A 19,626-nucleotide genomic window follows, 5' to 3' on the forward strand; every position below is an offset into this window, starting at 1 on the left:
TTGCCAGAGGAAGCTTTAGAGTGGAAAAATGGTCCATTTTACTTACAGTGCTATTGTTTTATTAAAGATGGAAAACCTAGACGATTCTTCATCAGTCAGTCTGCATGCACTTATTAATAAAAGTTTTCAAAACCAGCCTAGAATGGTTCCCATTTTATGGCTAGAAAAACTGGATACAGAATTTATTCCAACTCCACAGGCAGTCAGCATCAGCAGAAACAACAGCAGGTCCCTGGGATCTCAAGGCTTGGCTATCCATCAAAGGAGGAATCCACCCATCTCGATGAACGAACTTCTAGGAAACATTCCGCTGGCTGTCAAAGGCTGCTTTCCTCTGAATAACTAAATAAAATTAGACTGAACTGAATGGCAACAGAAATATTCTACAACCAGGAAACCCAGCAGTTCCACTGCTAAGTACACAGATCTCAGTAACGTTTGCAGAAATTAATTTCCATAAGAAAGTCCCAGAGAAGAAAGGAGGACGTGCACAGAGTCCTGTACCCCTGTATTTCACATGATTTAGGTTTCAGTGCCCATCCCTGTGTGCAATGCTGCCTACTCTATGGAGCAGCCCAGCTATAAAGCAGAATCATTCAAGTTGCTTTGGCCAAACAAATGAGAAGAATAATTGTCAACATTCTTTATAACACTCACCTGTAATGAGTAATATATGAGTTGGCAGGTTCATTGAAACCCATGAACACCCATTTCTGAAAAATGAGGCCAAAAGGACCACCTTTGGAGGGAAGATTCTCAAAGGACAGCTGTCTGTTAGTCAGGTTGGTTGAGAGCCCCAGCCCAGTGCCATTTTCCCATTCAATTACTTTTATTGTATCAAGATGTCAGACTATTCCAGGACCTTCAGTACAAACTTTCATGAAAGCAAAACAATTCTCTTGTTTGCTGTTGTTGTTGTTTTTGGCATGCAAAATTTGCATCATGCTCATGCTGTCCTCCTAACCTAACCGAACTCTATTATCAAACTATCAGCTGGAACACAGAGATGGACAGCGAGTTCCAAGAAGTGCAAGACCTTCCCTTCTGGCCTGCAGAAAGCTGTACAGCAGGACAGCCATTTATGCTAAAGCAGAATGATTTTCTGCCTTTCACATAAATTCATTTTCAGGCTTGACAGATGCTTCCATATGAGTCATGTTTGGTTTTCGGGCTGATACCTGGAACCCAGCCAGGTCAATACCAGGGAAGCCCACAGTCTGACACAGGAATTGCCAGGGTGGGGGTTGCTTTTTTATGTGCTATCTGCAAGGAAGACCAGACTAACAATCAGAAACAATCTTTTACTCCCTTGTGGTCATCATTAGCAACTTTCCTTAGGTATCAGTTCCTTTCAGCTCTGTGTGTAATATTTCTGTCCTCAACATCCTCTTTTCATTTAGTTTTCATTAGCATCAAACTTACTGAAAGCATATTATCTCAGAGCACCAATCCTCTGTTACTCGTCCAAACAGACTTGCTGGAACTTTTTCCAGTGCAATGCTTAATTTTCCTTGCAGTTGCATTAAAAATCCCTCAAAACCACAAGTCAGATCACCATCTTCCACCCAAAAATCAACCCAGAGGAATAGGTAATAGGTAAAGTGTGCCAGCACCTCACACCTGACACTCTTGCTGGCCATAAAAACAGAGAATCAATTTTAAACCTGACCCCAGTCACTCAGGCAGCTGATTCCTCCGGTCTATCTCAGTAGACATACTTTCCCATTGCATTTGGGGTTGCATTTTCATGTTTTGATGGTAAGGAACAAGACAACAAGACAACACCTTGAGATTTTCATGTCCAGACTGCTACAGCAGGGAAAAAATGGTTGATTTGATGCATGCCTCAAGCAAAGATGTTTTTGTTTTTAATTTCAGTAGCTCAAAAAAAAAAAAAGAAAAGTGCAGTAACACAGCCAGGCAGTGCAAGAATCCAAACAGTTTTGCAAGGAGTTAAAATCTTAGACTGATTTTAGATAGAAAACACGCACAAATGGAAAAGCATGCCCAAGGTCACCTAACTCATCACTGGAAGAATACAAAACAAAGCAGCACTCCAAGAATTTAACCATCAGTAGTTCTGATACAGCTGGAGGGTCACACCTCCAACATCTCCGCTGTTATCTGAAAATTGTTTGCTTTTTGAGGCATTTTTCAAGGATAAAACAAGCAACTAACAGAACAAAATCTGTTCTTCTGCAGGATTCCTAAAAATCTCAGAAGAAGGCCTTCAATACAGCCTCAGATAAGAACGTTCTTAGTAGAGCACAGGGCTCCCTTCCTCCACAGCATGAGGAACTACAGCAGAGCCAGTTCCTCTCCCTTTCCTTCACAGCACCAGTTAGAAGCTCACAGTCTATGGACACCCCTCCTTTATCTCTCAGAGACAGTTCCTGCACCACTGGTTACTGAGGTAAGAATCTCTGGTGTTTGTGTTGTTTAAAGTGTTTCCTGCTTATTTCTCAGCGTTCATAATTCTCTAAAATAGATACGTATTCATCAGTGTATAAATACACCAGATGGTTATGAAGACATGTAAATAACAGCAGAAATGGTCCAAGTGATGACAGTTCCAGGTAGCCACAAAGGACGAGTTTCTGGTCAGCAACTCCACCTCCTGACCCATCCCAACGTTGCTGACAGGCTCCAGGTCAGCAACCTCACAGCTCCGCTTCTCAGCACTGCTCAGAACAAAATGCTCTCTTCCCACACCAGCCATTGGTGTCACTGATGATTTTTCCAGGCACAGACAGAGCAGCACACAGCCTGCTGCTCATCCCTACACACATTCTCCCTGGAGTTTGTGATTTGTGACTTTTTTTTTGCTTAGTTAGATCCCATAGAGAACACAGAAATTACAGTAAAACCCTCAAGTGCGTGTATGGACGGAGGAGATATTTAGCTGTATTTCTTTTCTCCTTGTTCTACATTCCTGATCATTTGTAAAACAGGACCAAAAATCATACAAGAAACCCACCAAGCTAACGCTGTGCTCTGAAACAGCTGAGAACCATCTTCTGTTTGTCCATGGATATTCAATCTTCTCCGCCCCCTCCTTCCGCACGCTGATTATCTAACCAGCCACCACCACGCATCTCAGAAGAGAAGCTGTGCTACCTCCCAGTGACCTTCCATCATACATAGAAAATACAGGGATAGGGAAACAAAGATATCAGCTGATTTGTCAGCGTTTTGCTCGCATGTCCTCCAGACAACAGCAGCAGCTACCAGCTGGATGGCACAAGACCTGAACTGATGAAGCACAGCCATGTGCTGGCCTGCAGGAAGCAGTTTGCTGTGCTTCTCTGGTTGCAGTGGATGCTGTCTCATCCAAAAGGCAGGTAGGGTCTTCCACTAACTGCAGGACAGAGATATGAACTTGAATGTGGCAACTCTGAGCCCATATGCACCGTGCTACTGATCATTGCACATCAGGAAAAAAAAAAACAAACGTGTAGGGTAGGATGGAAACACTGAAAGAAGGGAAGCGGGCACAGGCAGCATGTTCTCCAGCTGGGAAAGCACATAAAGCATGGAAGGCCTATGTACAGGTTGCACAATAAATGACAATCTTCCCCAGAAGGGAGAAAACGATGCCATGATCCTGAATTTCCTAGCTTCTGGAATTGCAATCGCCATCACCACAGAGAATTAGGTCACTCAGGGCTTTCCCCACCACGTCCCTGCCTTGAATACAAGGGTTTAATTTATGTTCAGTATATTGCACATTGAGAACAAAATGTTTTCAAACCATTTCAAAGTAGCTACTGCCCATTAACCCAGGTTCTTTGAACTGCTGCCCCAGTGAATACAGCACAAAGAGAGTGACACATACGGTTAACACTTATGTTTTGTCAACTCATAAGGAGAAGGAAAAGGTTTCATTTTATATAGAGCAAGAGCTATATAATTGCTAGAGAAATGAAGAATAATTATAAGTGGTTTTCTGGGTAATTACCTGCAATTACATTTTTCTGCAGCATAGGAGGATAGATAGAGGTACAAGAAAGGGAAGGAATGAGCCCATTTTTAGGATGGCAGAGATGCACAGCAGGTCATTGCACAGTACAACCAACTGGTACATAAACACAGACTGGCAAGTTTCCTGTGTGTGTGATGCACAGCTGGGTGACACCACAGTCAGTGCACTGCCTCGGGATTCCTCCTGATTCTGCCCTCAGCTCCAAAATATTGCCACATGTTGGGATGTTTCCCTGATTCCCCTTTTCCACCCATCACAACAGGGGGAAATAATTGAGATCTGGAAGCCATTCCTTAAGGAGATATTTATCCTCTGCCAAGGTGCTGAGAAGGCCATTTATTAACATTAGGAAATGGGGAACTCCTGAACTTTTACGAGTGATGTTGTAAACTTCAAGCTGAAAGGCTACTTTGGGAAGACAACAGTAGTAAATTCTAAACCTGAAGGAGAAGCTAGAAGACTTCTGAATTTAAAAAACAGTCATACTGAACAGGATCTGAACAGATCTAAATAACAGTATCAGGGGTTCGTGACTATGAGTTACTGGACCATTGAGGTACTAAAGGACCCACTGTGGTGTGCTGCATAACGAAATGAAATTGCTTTAAAACAGAGGAAAGTGAAGAGGTAGTACATGTGTGCACGTTAGGATGAGGTATCCCTGCGTTAGTCATGTGCCACACTGTGAAAAAACCCAGCATATTTCTGCAAATCAGACATCCTCTCCACAGCTAAGCTTACAGGGACAGAAAGTGCTTCACGGTTTAGAAAGGGTAGAAGAGGACCAGCATCCTGGAGGTGAAACAAAGAACTAGTAGGGGACACTCATAAGAACTTAAGACAGCACACAAGAGAAGGTGGTAGAGAATCCCTGTTTTCAAACCAGTTCTACCAGTAATCCCTTACTGCTACTTATACAGAATGGTAATTAACATCTCCACAACTTTGCAAAGCTATGTTACATGCTATATGAACACTGCTATTATTACAAACATGCTTCAGCCCAGAGTATACTTTTAAGGCCACCTGTCAAAGTGGTACAGCTCAAGGGCCCTGCAAAACCCAGTGCAGCTGCATGCTTTGGTGTTACGGGATGGGACTGTCTGGCAGGCTCTGCACTGCTGTCACTGGTCCCCTGCGGAGAAGCGAGCTGCCAAAGCTATTTGTTTAGCAGCTTGTTCCTTTCTGCCCTTTCCTCAATGGGCTGTGTGAACACGCAGTAGCAGAGGAAAGCCTGCTCGTGCTCCTGCTTGGTTTAACTGCTGGAACGCAACACGGCTCCCAGAGAAGAAAGGAGATGCAGGCACAGAAATAGCTTCAGCCCTTCTGTCACCCAATTCTCTGAAGCCACGCAGGAGAAAACACAGTAGCCAGCTCTCCAGATTCACTTTTTGGTAGTTGTCATGACTTCTAGATCACCCCCAGCCTATTTTCTGTAACACAGAATTGTTTGCACTCTACATATTTGCGTTTCATGCAATTTAAGTTTAATTAGAGTAAATACAAAAAAAGTACTGCTGAGCATTACAGGCTCATTCACTCTAAGACATGCCGACATTCCTACAATCCTGATACAGATATTCCCAGCTTAAAAAGTAAAATACTTACAGTGAAAGCTTGTCCTCTTTTCTGCATTAAGAAGAAAACTGTCTCCCACTAGCTTCTGACAGCATGTGCAAGCCAGACTGAAAATACAGGGCTTGAGCGCTTCCCTGAGAGGAAAACCACATTGCAGCGAGACAGAGAGCTGCTTGAGAAATGATTCACATACGGAAGCAAGCTGGCTTCACCAGCACTTTGGCATTCAGCACACACACGCACACATATATGCACACTTGCTTACTCAGGGGAAAGAGAAATATTATATTTTCATCAAAGCAAGGCAGATTTATTCAAGAAAGCCATTTCAAAAGCACAGAGATGCTTCATGGATTAAAGCAGACCAAAGTTTTCCTTCAGTATCTCACCATCCTTAAAAGCAGATCTGGACCCTGGGCAGACACACTAGCAGAAATAGCTGGATTCAGTCCTGAGTGACTTTTCTTGAGCTGACCAAGAAGTCTGGTCTCTATTTAGGGACTAGAATGAGGGGGACAACCCACTTGCTTAATCTTTCTGAAGAAAAAGTAGTCTCTGAAAATAGGAAGGAAAGTGTCAGAGGCTGTGACAGATCAGGCACTGAGAGCATCACTGGTCAATGTCTGGTGGGTGCCAGGCACCCACAATCAGTTGTAAGCCCCTAAGCACTCACCCAACCAGGACAGCTGACACTGGGAGCTCAGATACCTGCAGTACCAACCTGACCCAGCCTGCTTTGCCAGTTTCTTCAGTACCTGAGGACAGACTGGGTCATCAAGGCAGAAGAATTTATCAATGCTGTATTTCTATACATCTGATATTTAGAGTCTGAGATTATTCACAGCTCAGATAAGAGAGCAGTACTTTCTGTCATTCATATTAACTAAGCCATGGCAGGTGTTGCCATCTACACAAATGGCGTTTCTCCTCCTAAGGATGCAACACTGCTTTCAGTGACGCATGCATAGACAGTAAGGTAAGCTGCAAGAAGCTCTGCTCTGGCACTGGACAACCTTCAGAGCTGAATAGAAATGAAAAGTACTGACGGCATTTACATACTCCAGTTTTGCTAGAATAGCGCCACACAATTTCCCCAGGCCCAGCAAGACCAGACATACATTTGTTTATTGGGTTTTTCAGTAGCACTTACATTCATCTGATCTCTTCACTTAGACCAAAGAATTATTCAACACAAAACCTTCTGAACTGAAAAACTGCATTTCTGTTTAATGAACAAAGAGCCCAGAAACAGACAGCTAAAATGAGTTGGCTGAGGTCATAAAGAAAGCCTGTGGCCTGTCCAGGGCATTAACCATAATTACTTTCACACAGCCAGGATGAGAAAATTTCAGCAGCAATATGAATTTCTTTATTTCTTTGTTAAAAAAAAAAATAAAAAACAAACTGCCAGGTTCTCACCCAACCAGTAAGTCTGGTCAGCAGACAAACACATGAACAGATGGCACACTGGTTGCATGCTGGTCAAACCCACCAGCTCTTCTAACAAGGGACAAAAGTTAGACTGAATCTCACTCACCAGCGCACCTTCATAACCCTGCATGTGAGGACTGCAGGTGCTTTATGGTGCAACCTGCATCACTGGCGTAGTTTCACAGGAACAAATAGGATAGCACATAACTTAAAGGAATGGGCAAAGGGCAGAACGTCCAGTGGCACAGCTCATTTGAGATTCAAGTGTACATGCTGCATGGAAAAAAAAAAAAAAAGGCTCATAGGAGGAACAAATGAAAAGTATCTTTGCATTTACAGACATTTATACTATTTTTAACTGCTTTTGTGCATGCAACAACCTTAATTACAGAGACAGAGATTCCGTAAGCAAGGCTATTATGTCAATAACAACATCTTTTATAAAGCAAGTCTGTAATTCAGCTATAAGACTTGGTTTTATAACTCCAGACAGTAATGTGCCAAGAGTAATTACAAGGGAAAGTCTGCACCAGACAGCGGGTGTAAGTGGATTGAGGCCGTGGCTTTGGTCAGTATTTACTCCCCTTTCCTCCTCCTCCTCCGTAACTGATACAAACTTCTTTATTTTCTCAGTTCCACTACAGATGTCAGGAAGTTCAAGCAGCCAGCAGACATGTGCAGAATGAATCATGGGGCACCGCTTTCCATCCCGACAAAAACAACCGCTGTTCAGCTAACAAGATGCTGCTGCCGATCGAATGGGCGGATAGAAAAAGCAAAGTCCTGGAACTGCTGCCAGGAAGGCTCCACGAGCACAAGAAATACTGCGTACACTCAATTGGGGAACTCAGATTTTCTCCTGCAGTGTCACTTCCCCATGTGTACACCTGCAGCACGTACCCTGTGGCACAGCTACCAGCTTTGACCTGCAACCAGAGCAAACATTTCTGCTGGAAGAAGCTAGAATCATTAAAGCTGGAAGAAAGCAGATATGATTTATGGAACATGGAGTGCTACAAGAGACAGAAAAAGCAGCTTGAAAGCAGCTTCCTTTGTTGCCTATTGCCAAAATTTCAGAAGACCAGACAACAACTTGAAAATTTCCAAGGGAACAGCCACAAAGTACGTCAAAAATAGAATTAGGAAACTGCCTGATTCAAATGTAAGAGTCTGTGAGAGGAGCCAGCATCTTGCAGCATTTCTGTCATCTCCATCCAAATCACTGAAGAGTTAATAGACATCTATCCACCAAAAAAATCCAACCCACAGAACATGACAGAATGAGGAAGGAAATCTACATGGCAAAGAAATATTCACAAGCTCTCTGCAATACATACATATAAAATAAAAGCTTCTTGCTGCTTTTTCACACACGTATCTAGAGAAGTTGGCGTAGGGACACTGAAAATTGCAGAGAAAAATTCTCAGCCATAAGAGGCACAGCAGCAAACCAAAGGCAGTGTTACTACAGCTGCTCCTCTGTTCACAATGCAGATATATCTCAGTGTGTGAAAAACGCAACGCTCAGCTCTCTTCCCTGAAAGGGGAGATAAGACTTCCAGTGTTCTTTCTCACTTAACCGTTTTATTCCAGTAATGAAATTTAAAAGACTTAGAAGAACAACACCCCTGGTCTTTATTGCTCTTCACTGTTAGTTTTCTGATGCATAGGCTCTAACACAGCATTAACAACACAGAATTACCATATTCAAGTTGCACGGCAAGTTCCTACTACCTACACAGGCAAAGTACTGCACAACCCAATTTGCTCTCTCTCCTTATTGGCCAGGACAGACTTCATGTTGGAGAAGCCAGCATTTGATCACCTTACAGGAGAGGAATCAGAACAGGCATCCATTAGAAAGATGAACAAAAAAAATCACTTCTTTAAGTTTTTGCTGATCACTGACAATGGAGAGCTGTGCAGGAAAATTAAGGATCAAAGATGATGTGTGCTGGAGGCTGCCTTCGAAGCAGAAACCCCAATGGGATGGTGTAGGAACGCCCCATCCCACTGCTTTGAACTTCTTGATGCATTTCAGGGAGATAGAAATAAAAGAGCCAAGGTGCCAGCTTTGTTTTGGAAGGATTTGGAAGTGCTGACAGACCCTGAATGGAACCAGAACTGCAGGGCATGCCTGGATGCAAAGTGTGCATCACAAGGAGCCCAGCAGCCGCAAGAACTAGGACAAATTAACTGAGAAAAGTGATGAAGCACAAGGAGCTCAAACCCCAGAAGACTAACATGCCCTCTAATGAAGATCAGGATTTCAGAAAAAAAGAGAAAAAAAGCTGTTTGCAAGATTTGGTTCTCTATACAACAATATCCTGAAGTTCCATTCTTGTTCTTACTCTGCATTTCTTATTTCTTTTTTTATAGATAGTTTAAACAGCACCAGCAGCTTGGTAACCCTTATCTGTTTTAAAGACAGTGAAACAAAGGCACCTAATTTATTGACAATGCATCCAGAGCTGGTAAGGATCTACAGCACTCATTGATTTCAGCCCCCAGCCAATAGGAAGTCAGCAGCTTTGCAGAAGCTGGGCCTGCTGTTACTGACAGGCACCCAGAACTGCAGCATAAAGATTTGGCTTTGGTGGCCTAATCAAATGCAGGAAAAAGGGGGAATCTAAATTAACATTCAGCAACTGATTGCTTCCAGTCAGCTTGTTTGAACGACTGCACTCGCTGCTGCCTGAAAGCTGAAGCTCTCAAACACAGAGATTCATCTCCTCCAGCATTAATGGCTGTGATACAGCATAACTGTTAAGAAACCTGCAGGAGGGAATGCGAGGAACACCTGGGAACCCATCACTTGGGGAAGGCAAAAGGAACTACTGCTGGTAGAGAGCAAATGAGGACTGATTGGCCAAGAACAACCAAGGAACTTGGCAAAGGAAGCTGCTGTGTGGGAAAGAGGGGAAGATTAGGAAGTTCAGGACAGCAAAGTTGCTCTGGTAGTGCCCAACTAGCAGTGCTAGCGTGGCACCCAGCCACAGTTTGGGAATACAGAGAAAAGAGAACATAGAAGGCAGATCATTTTTTTCTACTACAGACTGAATAAACCTGAATAGGAACGTCTGTTCCTGTAGTGAGTACCACAATTCCATATCCTTCATTAAGATTAATTAGTTCAGTTGTTGGCAGTATCAATGGAAAGGTCAAGCACGGGATTGATCAAGGAAAGCCACACTTCCCTATTGCTGTAGGAGCTGCTGGGAAAGCCAAGCTCCTAGCAAAAAGTTTGGGCTCTCACTGTCCACATAACCGACCTCAGTTCTCTCACCTGAGGACATCTAACGTAAGAAACATCAATCTTACAGCCTTCCATTACCATTAACATTCACTATCAAAGTGAAGAACTAATGTATTCCTCTTTGATGTTGTGGGTAATCTCATTCAGAGCGTGCAAACAGCCTGAGCTGCCCCACGGTATCTCAGGGAGCTGGAAGCCTTCTCCCAGCAAGAAACCCCTGCAGCAGTTACCATGGTAACACCAGTATGAGACATTCAAAGGCAGCTCTCCCATAATCACTTCTATTAGGGATCAAGAAGCTTTATTAAGAAAAAGCAGAAAAAGCTTGAAACCAGAGACCTGGGTCTGGTAACGGAGTAAGTGGACAGGGAGCATCCAGAGATCTGCTCTTCCACCTCCTGGCTGCACTCAAAGTGCTCGTTCCATTCAAACCTGAGGCAGCACTGAAGTTAGCACAAAAAACTATTTCTAGTCATTTAAAAATTTGTTACACTGCCACATTTCAGCAGCAACAGCTCTATGAACCCCTCCAGAAGTGCAATAGGGGGCTGTGCTGTGGCTCACTACTGCAGCAGGGCCGGGCTGTGGGACGTATTGCTGCCCATGGCACTCAGAGGGCCTTCCTTCCTGCAGGGGACATCGGTGGCACTGCAGGTCTGAGCAGTGCAGCACCACCCAGCAGTGGCAGGGCAGCCCCAGTGTCACAGTGCTATGTGCATGCAGGTACGTAAGAAGCTCACTTTGATGAAGAGCTCTCCTGGGAGAACAAGAGCTATGAATGTCAAACAATGCATTTCTTGAGGTTTGAATCTGTACACTTCCAGACCGGTGGAATGCAACAAAGAATCTGCAGGACCAGATCTCCAGCCACCAAGTCACTGCAAGCTGGCTAAGCCAGCTAACAATTATCACCTTGAGATTCCCTTTCTGCTGCATATTTCCATGACAACTTTCCCCAGTATCAACTTCTTCACATTGGAAAGGTCTCTCAAATGAGAGTTTGGGCTCCTATAGCAACGGCTGAAATCCCTGGGAGACGATGATGTCTGAAACTTTACACAGATCTTTTTTTAGCCCACAACACGAGTGCATTTTAGATTTCTTAGATCAAAGCAAAAGTTCGCCTAGTATTGGGGAAACTGGGAAGAAGGAAACCAGTAGCTCGCTGAAGTGGGACAAAACTGAAGGAACTGTGGTCAAAAAGGATGTTCACTTTGAGATATAAAATGTTAAAGAGAAGGAAGAGAGGATCAAACAGCTCAGAAACCACACATCCTGCTCCTTTTCCCTGAGCTACAAATCAGAGCCGCAAGGAACAGGCCTGCTGATCCTAAAAGCAGATCTTCTGTAAATCTGTGTCTATATCACTGCAGTCTACCTGACCTGAAGAAAAACCAGCGAGTCAGGCTGGCTGACTTTCCCATTTTACCTCCCATATACCTGCTGCCATCTCCACAATGTGACCTGTTATTAATACTTCAGCTGTCTGCCATTATAGTGACAGATTCTCCAGCATAGAAAGCCTTTTTTCTTTTTCAGTATTAGAAGAAAAAAAATAACTGCACTATCAAACATAAAATTGGTTAAATTCATAAGCCAAGGGAAGCATAGATGTTAAAGCAACTAAATCCACTGAATTTAGGCATATTTCACAAAGCAATTTATTGCTGTAATGTCTTTTCAAAGCCAACAACTTAAAATCTCATAGGTAAGAAATCATTACGTTTAGAACCTGGATGAAAGGTAGGAAAGCTGCAGCCTCAGTTCATGGATATGAGAACTACAGAGTGAGAACGTTAGGTGGTACTGCTGGAATGGAGCCCAGCACAGCCCTCTGTAGCCATGGAAAGCCTATGGGCTCCAGGAGAGGCAAGGACTGCAGAGCAGCCAGCTACCAGCACTGCAAACCTGCCGTGCTTTCTTCTGCTCATGGTACAATGGAAAGGTTTCCCTTCTTCCGTGAGATCAGTGAACCTATCCTCTCTTCCTCTCTGTCTCTTGGGCTGCTGCAGTTCTGGGAAAGGAAAAGGGGCAGGCAGGTAGGTGTAAGAGTGAAAAAGAATGGATTAATCTCACTATTTTCAGCTTCCATCTTCAGCCACTTCCTGCTTCAGAAAGGACTCAGGGACTGACAACGTGTTACAAAATAAAGTTGAGCTACAAAAACCTTTGGCTTTTGTTTTCAATCTGCACTGCCAAAAATGACAGCTGAAGCCTATTGAAAATCTTGGAGGGACACACAAAACCAGGATTTCAAGCAAAACCATTACTTCCAAGGTTTGAACAATCTGCCTTTCAGAACCCTGTCTGGAGAACATTGCAATGCGGGATAACAACCGAGTCACTGCACAGGCCAAGTGAAATACAGTCGTGTAACATTCCTGTATGCTGCCCTCTGCTGAAGTGCTGAGCACAGGGGGTCCATCGCAGGCCTGAGCAAAGCCACCATCAGCTGCACCTCATCCTGTCATCACACTGGGAGGACACACACAGAATGAAGAGGTTTCACCTGGGGCGAGGAAGAAACAACTTAAAATTTCACATGAACAACTCATCAGAGATGTCTCAGACTCTCAGATTCCCTCTCCAAGCCTTGATGTTCCATCTGACTTCCCTCATGTGACTATTTGGACAATCCCATCAGGACTTTTCAAGCACATATATTTGTTCAAAGGTGGAACAGAGAACAGCATGAAGGAGAAAAGGGTAAATACCTAAAGGGGAAATAGAAATGTTTAATTCAATATACATATTCATAAATAAACATAATTGTTTCATATAAACGCAGGTGAAAAAACTTGTGAAATATTGTTATATTCACAAGCTAACATAAACTTATGATTTTGGGTTTGGAAACACAGAAAATAAATTAAAAGCAGTATTCCAGCTTCACGTGTAAACTCACAGCATCAAATGCCAGCTCCAACATATTTTCTTCCCTTTATGTCTTTGGAAAATAGGCTTTGCAGATCAGCTCAACTAGGTTAGTGTGGATCAAAGAGAAGATTGAGATCTACAGTTCAGGGCTCCCTAGGGAGCTCAACCTGCCACCAACCTCCCCTCCTGTATGAAGATCCCATTGTAGTAGATATTAACAGCACACTTTGCAACAGTTCCTGACCTTAAAATACAAAAAGCCTTGAAGAGTAAAAGAATAGCAAGGGAAGAGCTCTGGGCAGGTCTGATGGTCCAGCCAGCAGAGGGCAGTGGAATTTAAGAGGAAAAGAGGAAAGTTGATGAAAATAACTTCATCACTTCACTTGAAGAGGTACTCAGTCAATCCAGGTTGTTATTTGAACCTGTATATCCAGCGCAAATGAGACACAGGGCAAGAAGTTTAAGAAAATGAAAAGAAAGAAGAAATAAGAAAAAATTATTTTGGATCTGTCGGATTTTTAAGCAGTCACCTTTCAGAGCACCGCATGGCATCAGGAAGATTTCATACTTAACTCACTGCTTAAGAACACGGAGCAAATCTTTTTCAATTCTTGAAGCACACGATCTGAAGCATCCTGCTGAAACTATCGCAGCTATTTCTCAGCAATTTTCTTACGTATGGGTAACAAAGTTAAACCAAGCCAATGTTGAAGTCACCAAGGCTATTTCCTCCAAGTGAACCCATCTGCAGTCTGCTGGGCTGAGCAGAGCACTGCTTGTGCTCCACAGAACAGCAAAATGAGATGGAATACATGTGTGTGAGTGAAGGCTTTTAACCTTGGCAGCACCTCGTTCGCTGAGGGGGGCACTGAAGAAGAGTTTCCCACCCCGTTACCAAACAGAGCAAGCACGGAAGGACTGAGGTTTCTATATGACTTGCTGTGAGCTCAGTTTGCATTCTGTGACAGAAAGGCAGACTTTCATTTGCTCTCTAAGCACCTTTGAAGTAAAGCTGCCTCTCCTGCCTCCCTGCACCAGGGGCTGCTCGGATGGCCGCAGGAGATCCCCAGCACCTCGCACCTTCACACACCTCAGGAGAGCCCTGAGGGCCACGGGATGAAGCCTCACCACCGCAGGGACATCCTCAGGGCTCGGCCCGGTGCAGTGCAAGAACACCACCGCAGGACCCGCAGCTCCCATGGCGAGGCTGACCTGCTGCGCCCAGAAGTCACTCAGACGGAGCGGCGGGCAGGAACGGCGCCTCAGAGCTTCACGGCGCCTCAGAGCTTCCCGCCTCCCCGCGCACCTGAGGCAGAGAGGCCCCGCACTGCGGCTCCTCAGCCTCCCCACAGCCCGCGGTTGCCCCCAGCCCGCTTCCAGCCCTTCTCCATCCCACTCAAAGCCGGTCTCACCTGCTGCCGCCTCCTCTGCCGCCGCCTACCTCCGCTGCCGCCCTGGAGGATGCTCGGGCAGCCGGAGCGCTCACCTCAGCTGCACCGGCCCCAACGGCCGCCAGGGGGCTGCGGCACGCCGGGTAACGGAGCTCCCCGCCCTCAGCGCGGCCAATCGCGTTTCTCGGCGCGAAGCATGCCGGGAGCTGTAGTTTCCCGCTCTGGCGCGGCCGCGGCGCACGCTGGGAGATGGAGTCACGGCATCGCCCCGCACCGCGGGCGTCTCCCTCAGCGAAACTACGATACCCATCGGCACCCGCGCGCCGCTCCCTCCGCGCTACGGAAGCCGCGCTGCCGGCGGCTGGAGCGGGTCGCGGCGCCGAGGACAGCGATGGCGGGCGCACCGCCGCCTTCCACGCCGGGCGGTTCGCAGCCGCCGCCGCCTCTGCAGTACAGCGCTCTGCTGCAGCACCTGGTGGGAGAGCAGCGGCGGCCCCGAGTATGGGACCCCAACACCTTCGGGGGCATTCCCAGCCCGCCCAAGAGCAAGGAACAGAAGATGGTGGAGAGGGCCATGGAGAGCTGCGCCTTCAAAGCGGCGTTGGCCTGCGTGGGGGGTGCGGCGGGGCTGGGAGAGCCGGGGGGTCCCGCGGTACCGGGAGGGGTTGGGGCTGAGGGAGAGGCTGCGGCCCCCTCAGTTCTCAGGGCCCATTCTGGCCCGTGGGCCCGGGGAGGGGTCTCCTTCCTTCCCTCCCCAGTTGAAGGAAGAGTGCTCCGTGCTGTGTGCCTGAAGTAAAGGAGGGTCAGCATCAGTGCCCACCACACAGAGGGACAGCCCCTCGTGCTGCCCGTAGGACCGGGGCAGCTCTGATCCTGTGAGGAGACCTCTGCTCCAATCCAGAGGTTCTTTTCATAGCCATCGTCTTTCCCAGGGTTCGTCCTCGGAGGAGCGTTTGGGATCTTCACTGCTGGCATCGACACCAATGTGGGCTTCGACCCCAAGGACCCCTATCGCACCCCGACTGCCAAGGAGGTGCTGAAGGACATGGGGCAGCGCGGCATTTCCTATGCCAAGAACTTTGCCATCGTGGGCGCCATGTTCTCCTGCACCGAGTGCGTGGTGGAATCAGTGAGTAATGACTCTCAAACATTACATAAGGTTTTATTATACACTAGTGATCACCTTTCATGAGTCCAAGCCCCCTTGCGCTCCGATGAGGGATTGGCTCGTTTCCTTTTGCTTCTTGCTCATTTAAGCTTTTCAGTTCTAAAGGTTTTCAGAACTGTTCTCTGATGGAGTAAGCAGACCTGCGTGCAATAGTGAAGACCTTTCCCATTCAAGTCCTGGAATTTGGCATTACTTTTTGAAACCCGGGCTCCAAACAACTTGTTGTTGCGTTAAAAGATCAAACTGGGAGTTGCAACATGGCCATCTGAGCCTCTAAAAATTGTATGTGCAGAAAGGGATCCTTTGATGAAAGTTCTGAAATAATAGACCTGTTTTCATCTTGCCCCTACAGCAAGAAATGACCTCATGCAGCCCGGCATTAAAGCTATCATCCATTTTCTTAAGTAGGAAGATGAGTCTGTTATGAATGTCACTACTGTCCTTTAATTGAAAAACACAATTAGTTCTTATGTAAAAGAAAAGTGTATCTGTTTGCACAATGAAGCAGAACAAACAGATGTTGCACTGGTGAAGAACTAGCGTGCTCGTGCTATTTCCATAGCTAATGTTTGCCCGCAGGGTGCTGATCCTCTCCCTGTGCTGAGCAGCAGGCTGCAAGGCCAAGCTGTGCTCACAGTGCCTTTAAAATCTGTGAGCTGCTTCCAGTGGACAGTGCTGCCTTCTGGGGGCTGTATGCGTTCACCTGAGAGTCTGCTGTAGCACTGCATTGCACCATGCGGATGTGTTTCACCTCTCCTGCTGACCGGCTCCTTTCCCTCCTCCTGGCCATGCAAAACCTTTTACGGTGCAGGGGGGCCATCTGCTGAGAGCAGAGGGAAAAACATCCTCATCTGAAACAGGGCTGGAAGGTCGCTTCGTCTCCCTTGGTATTAGCACAGATGTCGAGCTGTTATTCCATATTTACTTGTTGTCTCTGTTTTTTAATTCCACAGTATCGTGGAAAGTCAGACTGGAGGAACAGTGTTATTAGTGGCTGCATCACGGGAGGAGCAATCGGCTTCAGAGGTTGGTGATGCCTGTTAGCAACTACTGTGATAAAGCAGCAGTTTGGTATGGTAACAAGCAGCATTTTTAAGGCAGCACACATTGCAAATCTCTTTGTATGGGGTTGTGTAGATGTCAGCATAAGAATGTGCTTGAAGTTGGCAGAATTACCATCTCTGTCGTTTTCCTGTCATCTTGAAAGATATGTGTGGGTAGGGAAGGCTGGTTGTACAGGACAGGGAGATCGGAGAAAAATGAACAGAAGTGACTTGAAAGCAAATCAGGAAATGGTGCTAGCTATCCACATGCTTCTGGGGTGTCATGGAGAGGGAGCCAAAAATATGTTCTGAGCATCTTGCTGAAGTTACAGGTCTTGTGTTAATAGAGCTCTACTCACATATATTGTTTCAGTGGCAGGAACTCTGTTAACTTGCACAGCTTGTACAATGCTTCCCTCCTTTCTCCCATCTCAAATCAAACAGGCAATTTTATTTAGCTGCACAAGAGCAGGAGCACTGAGATTTTCATCCAGCAGGACCTAGTGGGGACTTCTTGGGAAGCTTTGACTGTTAACATCTGGAGAAGAGCCCCAGGCAGGAAGAGAGCTGTGCTGCTGCTCAGCAGAAATATCAAACTTCACTTACTTATCGTTAAGAAAACAAAATCATACAGACAAAAACAGTTTACAGAGCATAGAAGAAATGGAAATGCTCTCAAAAGAGCTTCTAATTGAGCTTGTTAAGTTGTGTCTGTCCTGGACCTAATCCTCTTAGAGCATTCAAAGTAACAGCTGCTTTTGCTGTCCATCCTTGCCCAACAATAAAGTCGCTTGCTTTGAATCAGAGCACCCTGCAATCGGCAGTGGCCACTGCTGTTTTCTGTCCTAGCCTGCATAGGGAGACTTAGCAACACGGCACACAGTCACTGTGTTATGCTAATCCAGATGTGGGAGCTGCAGTCCCATCTGTGCCAGGTTACCCCTTTCCTTGGGCAGTGGCAGCATTCCCTGGTGGAGGACCGCCAGGTTCCTGCAGGTGTCAGCTTCTCAAACCAATGCATTGTCGGCTAATTGCTGCGAGGAATCTTTTTTTCCCTGTTTTGTCTCATTCTTTCCCACCCTTTTGCATTGCAGCTGGTATGAAGGCAGGGGTGATCGGCTGCGGTGGATTTGCTGCTTTTTCCGCAGCAATTGATTACTATCTGCGGTAACGGCAGGATCCCTCGGGAGCAAGTTTTCCTTGCGTTCCAGTGCTGCTGCTCAGAGCCTGCATCACGGCAGAAGAACCATCAGGCCTACCTTTCCACTGCCTTGGAGTCCTGATCACTGCAAGCTGGATGATGCTGGCTGCTTTTCCTGAATGACTAACAATAATCTGGCTGCGAGCCTTGGCATGCTGCTTCAGGCAGGCCTGCAGGAATGTGCAAGGATGGAGCCAGGCGCAGGGAGCAGTATCACCAGTACGGATCAGCTGACTGTCAGTTTCCAGGAAACAAGCCTGGACTCCGAGCTTTCTGGATCCTTTGGGTCTGATTTTGATTAAGTCTGTTGCTAGCATCAAAAGAGGCAGGAGGACAATCTTCATAAAGAAATGCAGTGGTTTATGTTATTGTGTTTGAATATGCTGCAAGTGTTTAGCAGCTCCTGGTTTGCAGCTTGCTGCTCTGTTGGGGAGAGGTAAGATCCTGTGGAGAAATAGTTTGTTCCAGGCTTTTCTTAAAATACCAACCGAAGACAAACCACCATCTGTACAACTTGTCTTATTTCAAGTACAGAACGAATGCCAGATTTCTTTACCATTTCTTAAAGGGGAAAAGCAAGAAGGAATCCTGTGCCTTAGAACCATGTGGTTCCTGGCAGATGAACAAAACAGTTGAAGGGTAAAAAAGAGGTTGTTGCAGATGTATAATTCTCTGTAGCCATTTGGCTCGCCTGATTTAACCTCGCCCTGGGAGTACAAGCAGTTTTGCTACTGCTTTATACTGCCATAGGCTCACACCCTCAGTTCCAGCAGTTTGATGGCTGGGCTTTAAAGCAGAGTTGTGAGAATAAAGACAGATAACAAGGCGTTCACTTAGCACGCTGTCTGCTTCCCATCCTTTTCCTACACCTCCTCTGAGCTCCCCAGTGTTAAACTGGGAGAAAGTGAAACATCACTTCTGCAGAACACCGGTAGTGAAGTCAGAGCACCTGCTCATGAGCTTGGCTGGCTGCTCCTCTTTGGATTTGCATTCTTATTAGCTGTCTTGTTTTTCTAACCAAATTCTGTTTTTGGACCTCAGGGGATAACTTTTATATTCAGAATAGTTCAGAGGCTCTTTTAACCTTCTTTGAGCCATAGTGCAAGGGCAAACACCCACCCTTGCAATGAAACAGCAGGATTTAAAGTGCAGTGTGAACATCTAATGGGGGTTCTCCCACCTGCTTCCCCTCTGCATTCAGGGTTTGACATCCCAGGACAGCACAGCATTTGCTTACCTGGAAGAGCAACACCAGCTGGGTATTTAGTGGTCACTTTGGAGGCGTGCTGTCTCCCATGCCTACGTGGAAAGAAGTGGGGAGACAGCTCCATGTGATCTATCAGCTGAGGTTTCCTATCGCCTCATCTCCCTCGCTGTGCCTGTTCAGTATCCTCAGGCCAGAAGCTGTGCAAGTCAGCTGAATTTGAAGCTTGAGTAATTCTGGGCTGATTAAACAAGCTGGCTCCAGACAGTCCAGGTTTTTTCCTCCAGAATGTACTGAAATGCAAGGATGTAGCCCAAACCATAAGATGTCTCCTAAAAGATTGCCTGGCACGATGCCTGTGCTTGTACCACTGGCTTGAAACACAACTAGCGAGATTTCCATGACTGAAAGAGGAGCAGTTATGGAGCCAAGGTGATCAGCTCGTGCAAGCAGCAACACCACAGGGCTCCTTTTGTGCAAATGTTGGGGCTTTGC

The 19,626-nt window shown here is 46.0% G+C and overlaps 2 protein-coding genes across 4 annotated transcripts in view; one reads left to right on the forward strand and one right to left on the reverse strand.

Annotated features, from left to right (window-relative positions):
* SPECC1 (sperm antigen with calponin homology and coiled-coil domains 1) overlaps nucleotides 1–14,641 on the reverse strand; it is an 82,370-nt gene extending 67,729 nt beyond the window's left edge. For 2 of the 3 annotated variants that reach the window (XM_048967211.1, XM_048967215.1), the window contains exon 1: nucleotides 14,537–14,641. The gene's annotated coding sequence lies outside the window, so the exon portion shown is untranslated. Of the gene's footprint in view, nucleotides 1–5,590; nucleotides 5,713–14,536 lie in introns of those variants that run through there. The other variant, XM_048967212.1, reaches the window with a different exon arrangement.
* TIMM22 (translocase of inner mitochondrial membrane 22) lies at nucleotides 14,586–18,763 on the forward strand. Its single transcript, XM_048967256.1, has 4 exons — nucleotides 14,586–15,132; nucleotides 15,448–15,644; nucleotides 16,637–16,709; nucleotides 17,821–18,763. Exons 1-4 carry the CDS (start codon nucleotides 14,586–14,588, stop codon nucleotides 17,895–17,897), a joined length of 894 nt encoding a protein of 297 aa, XP_048823213.1. The 3' UTR covers nucleotides 17,898–18,763.
* Nucleotides 18,764–19,626: the final 863 nt, after the last annotated feature.

Source organism: Lagopus muta, chromosome 20 (assembly GCF_023343835.1).
Source record: "Lagopus muta isolate bLagMut1 chromosome 20, bLagMut1 primary, whole genome shotgun sequence".
Classification (NCBI taxonomy): domain Eukaryota; kingdom Metazoa; phylum Chordata; class Aves; order Galliformes; family Phasianidae; genus Lagopus; species Lagopus muta.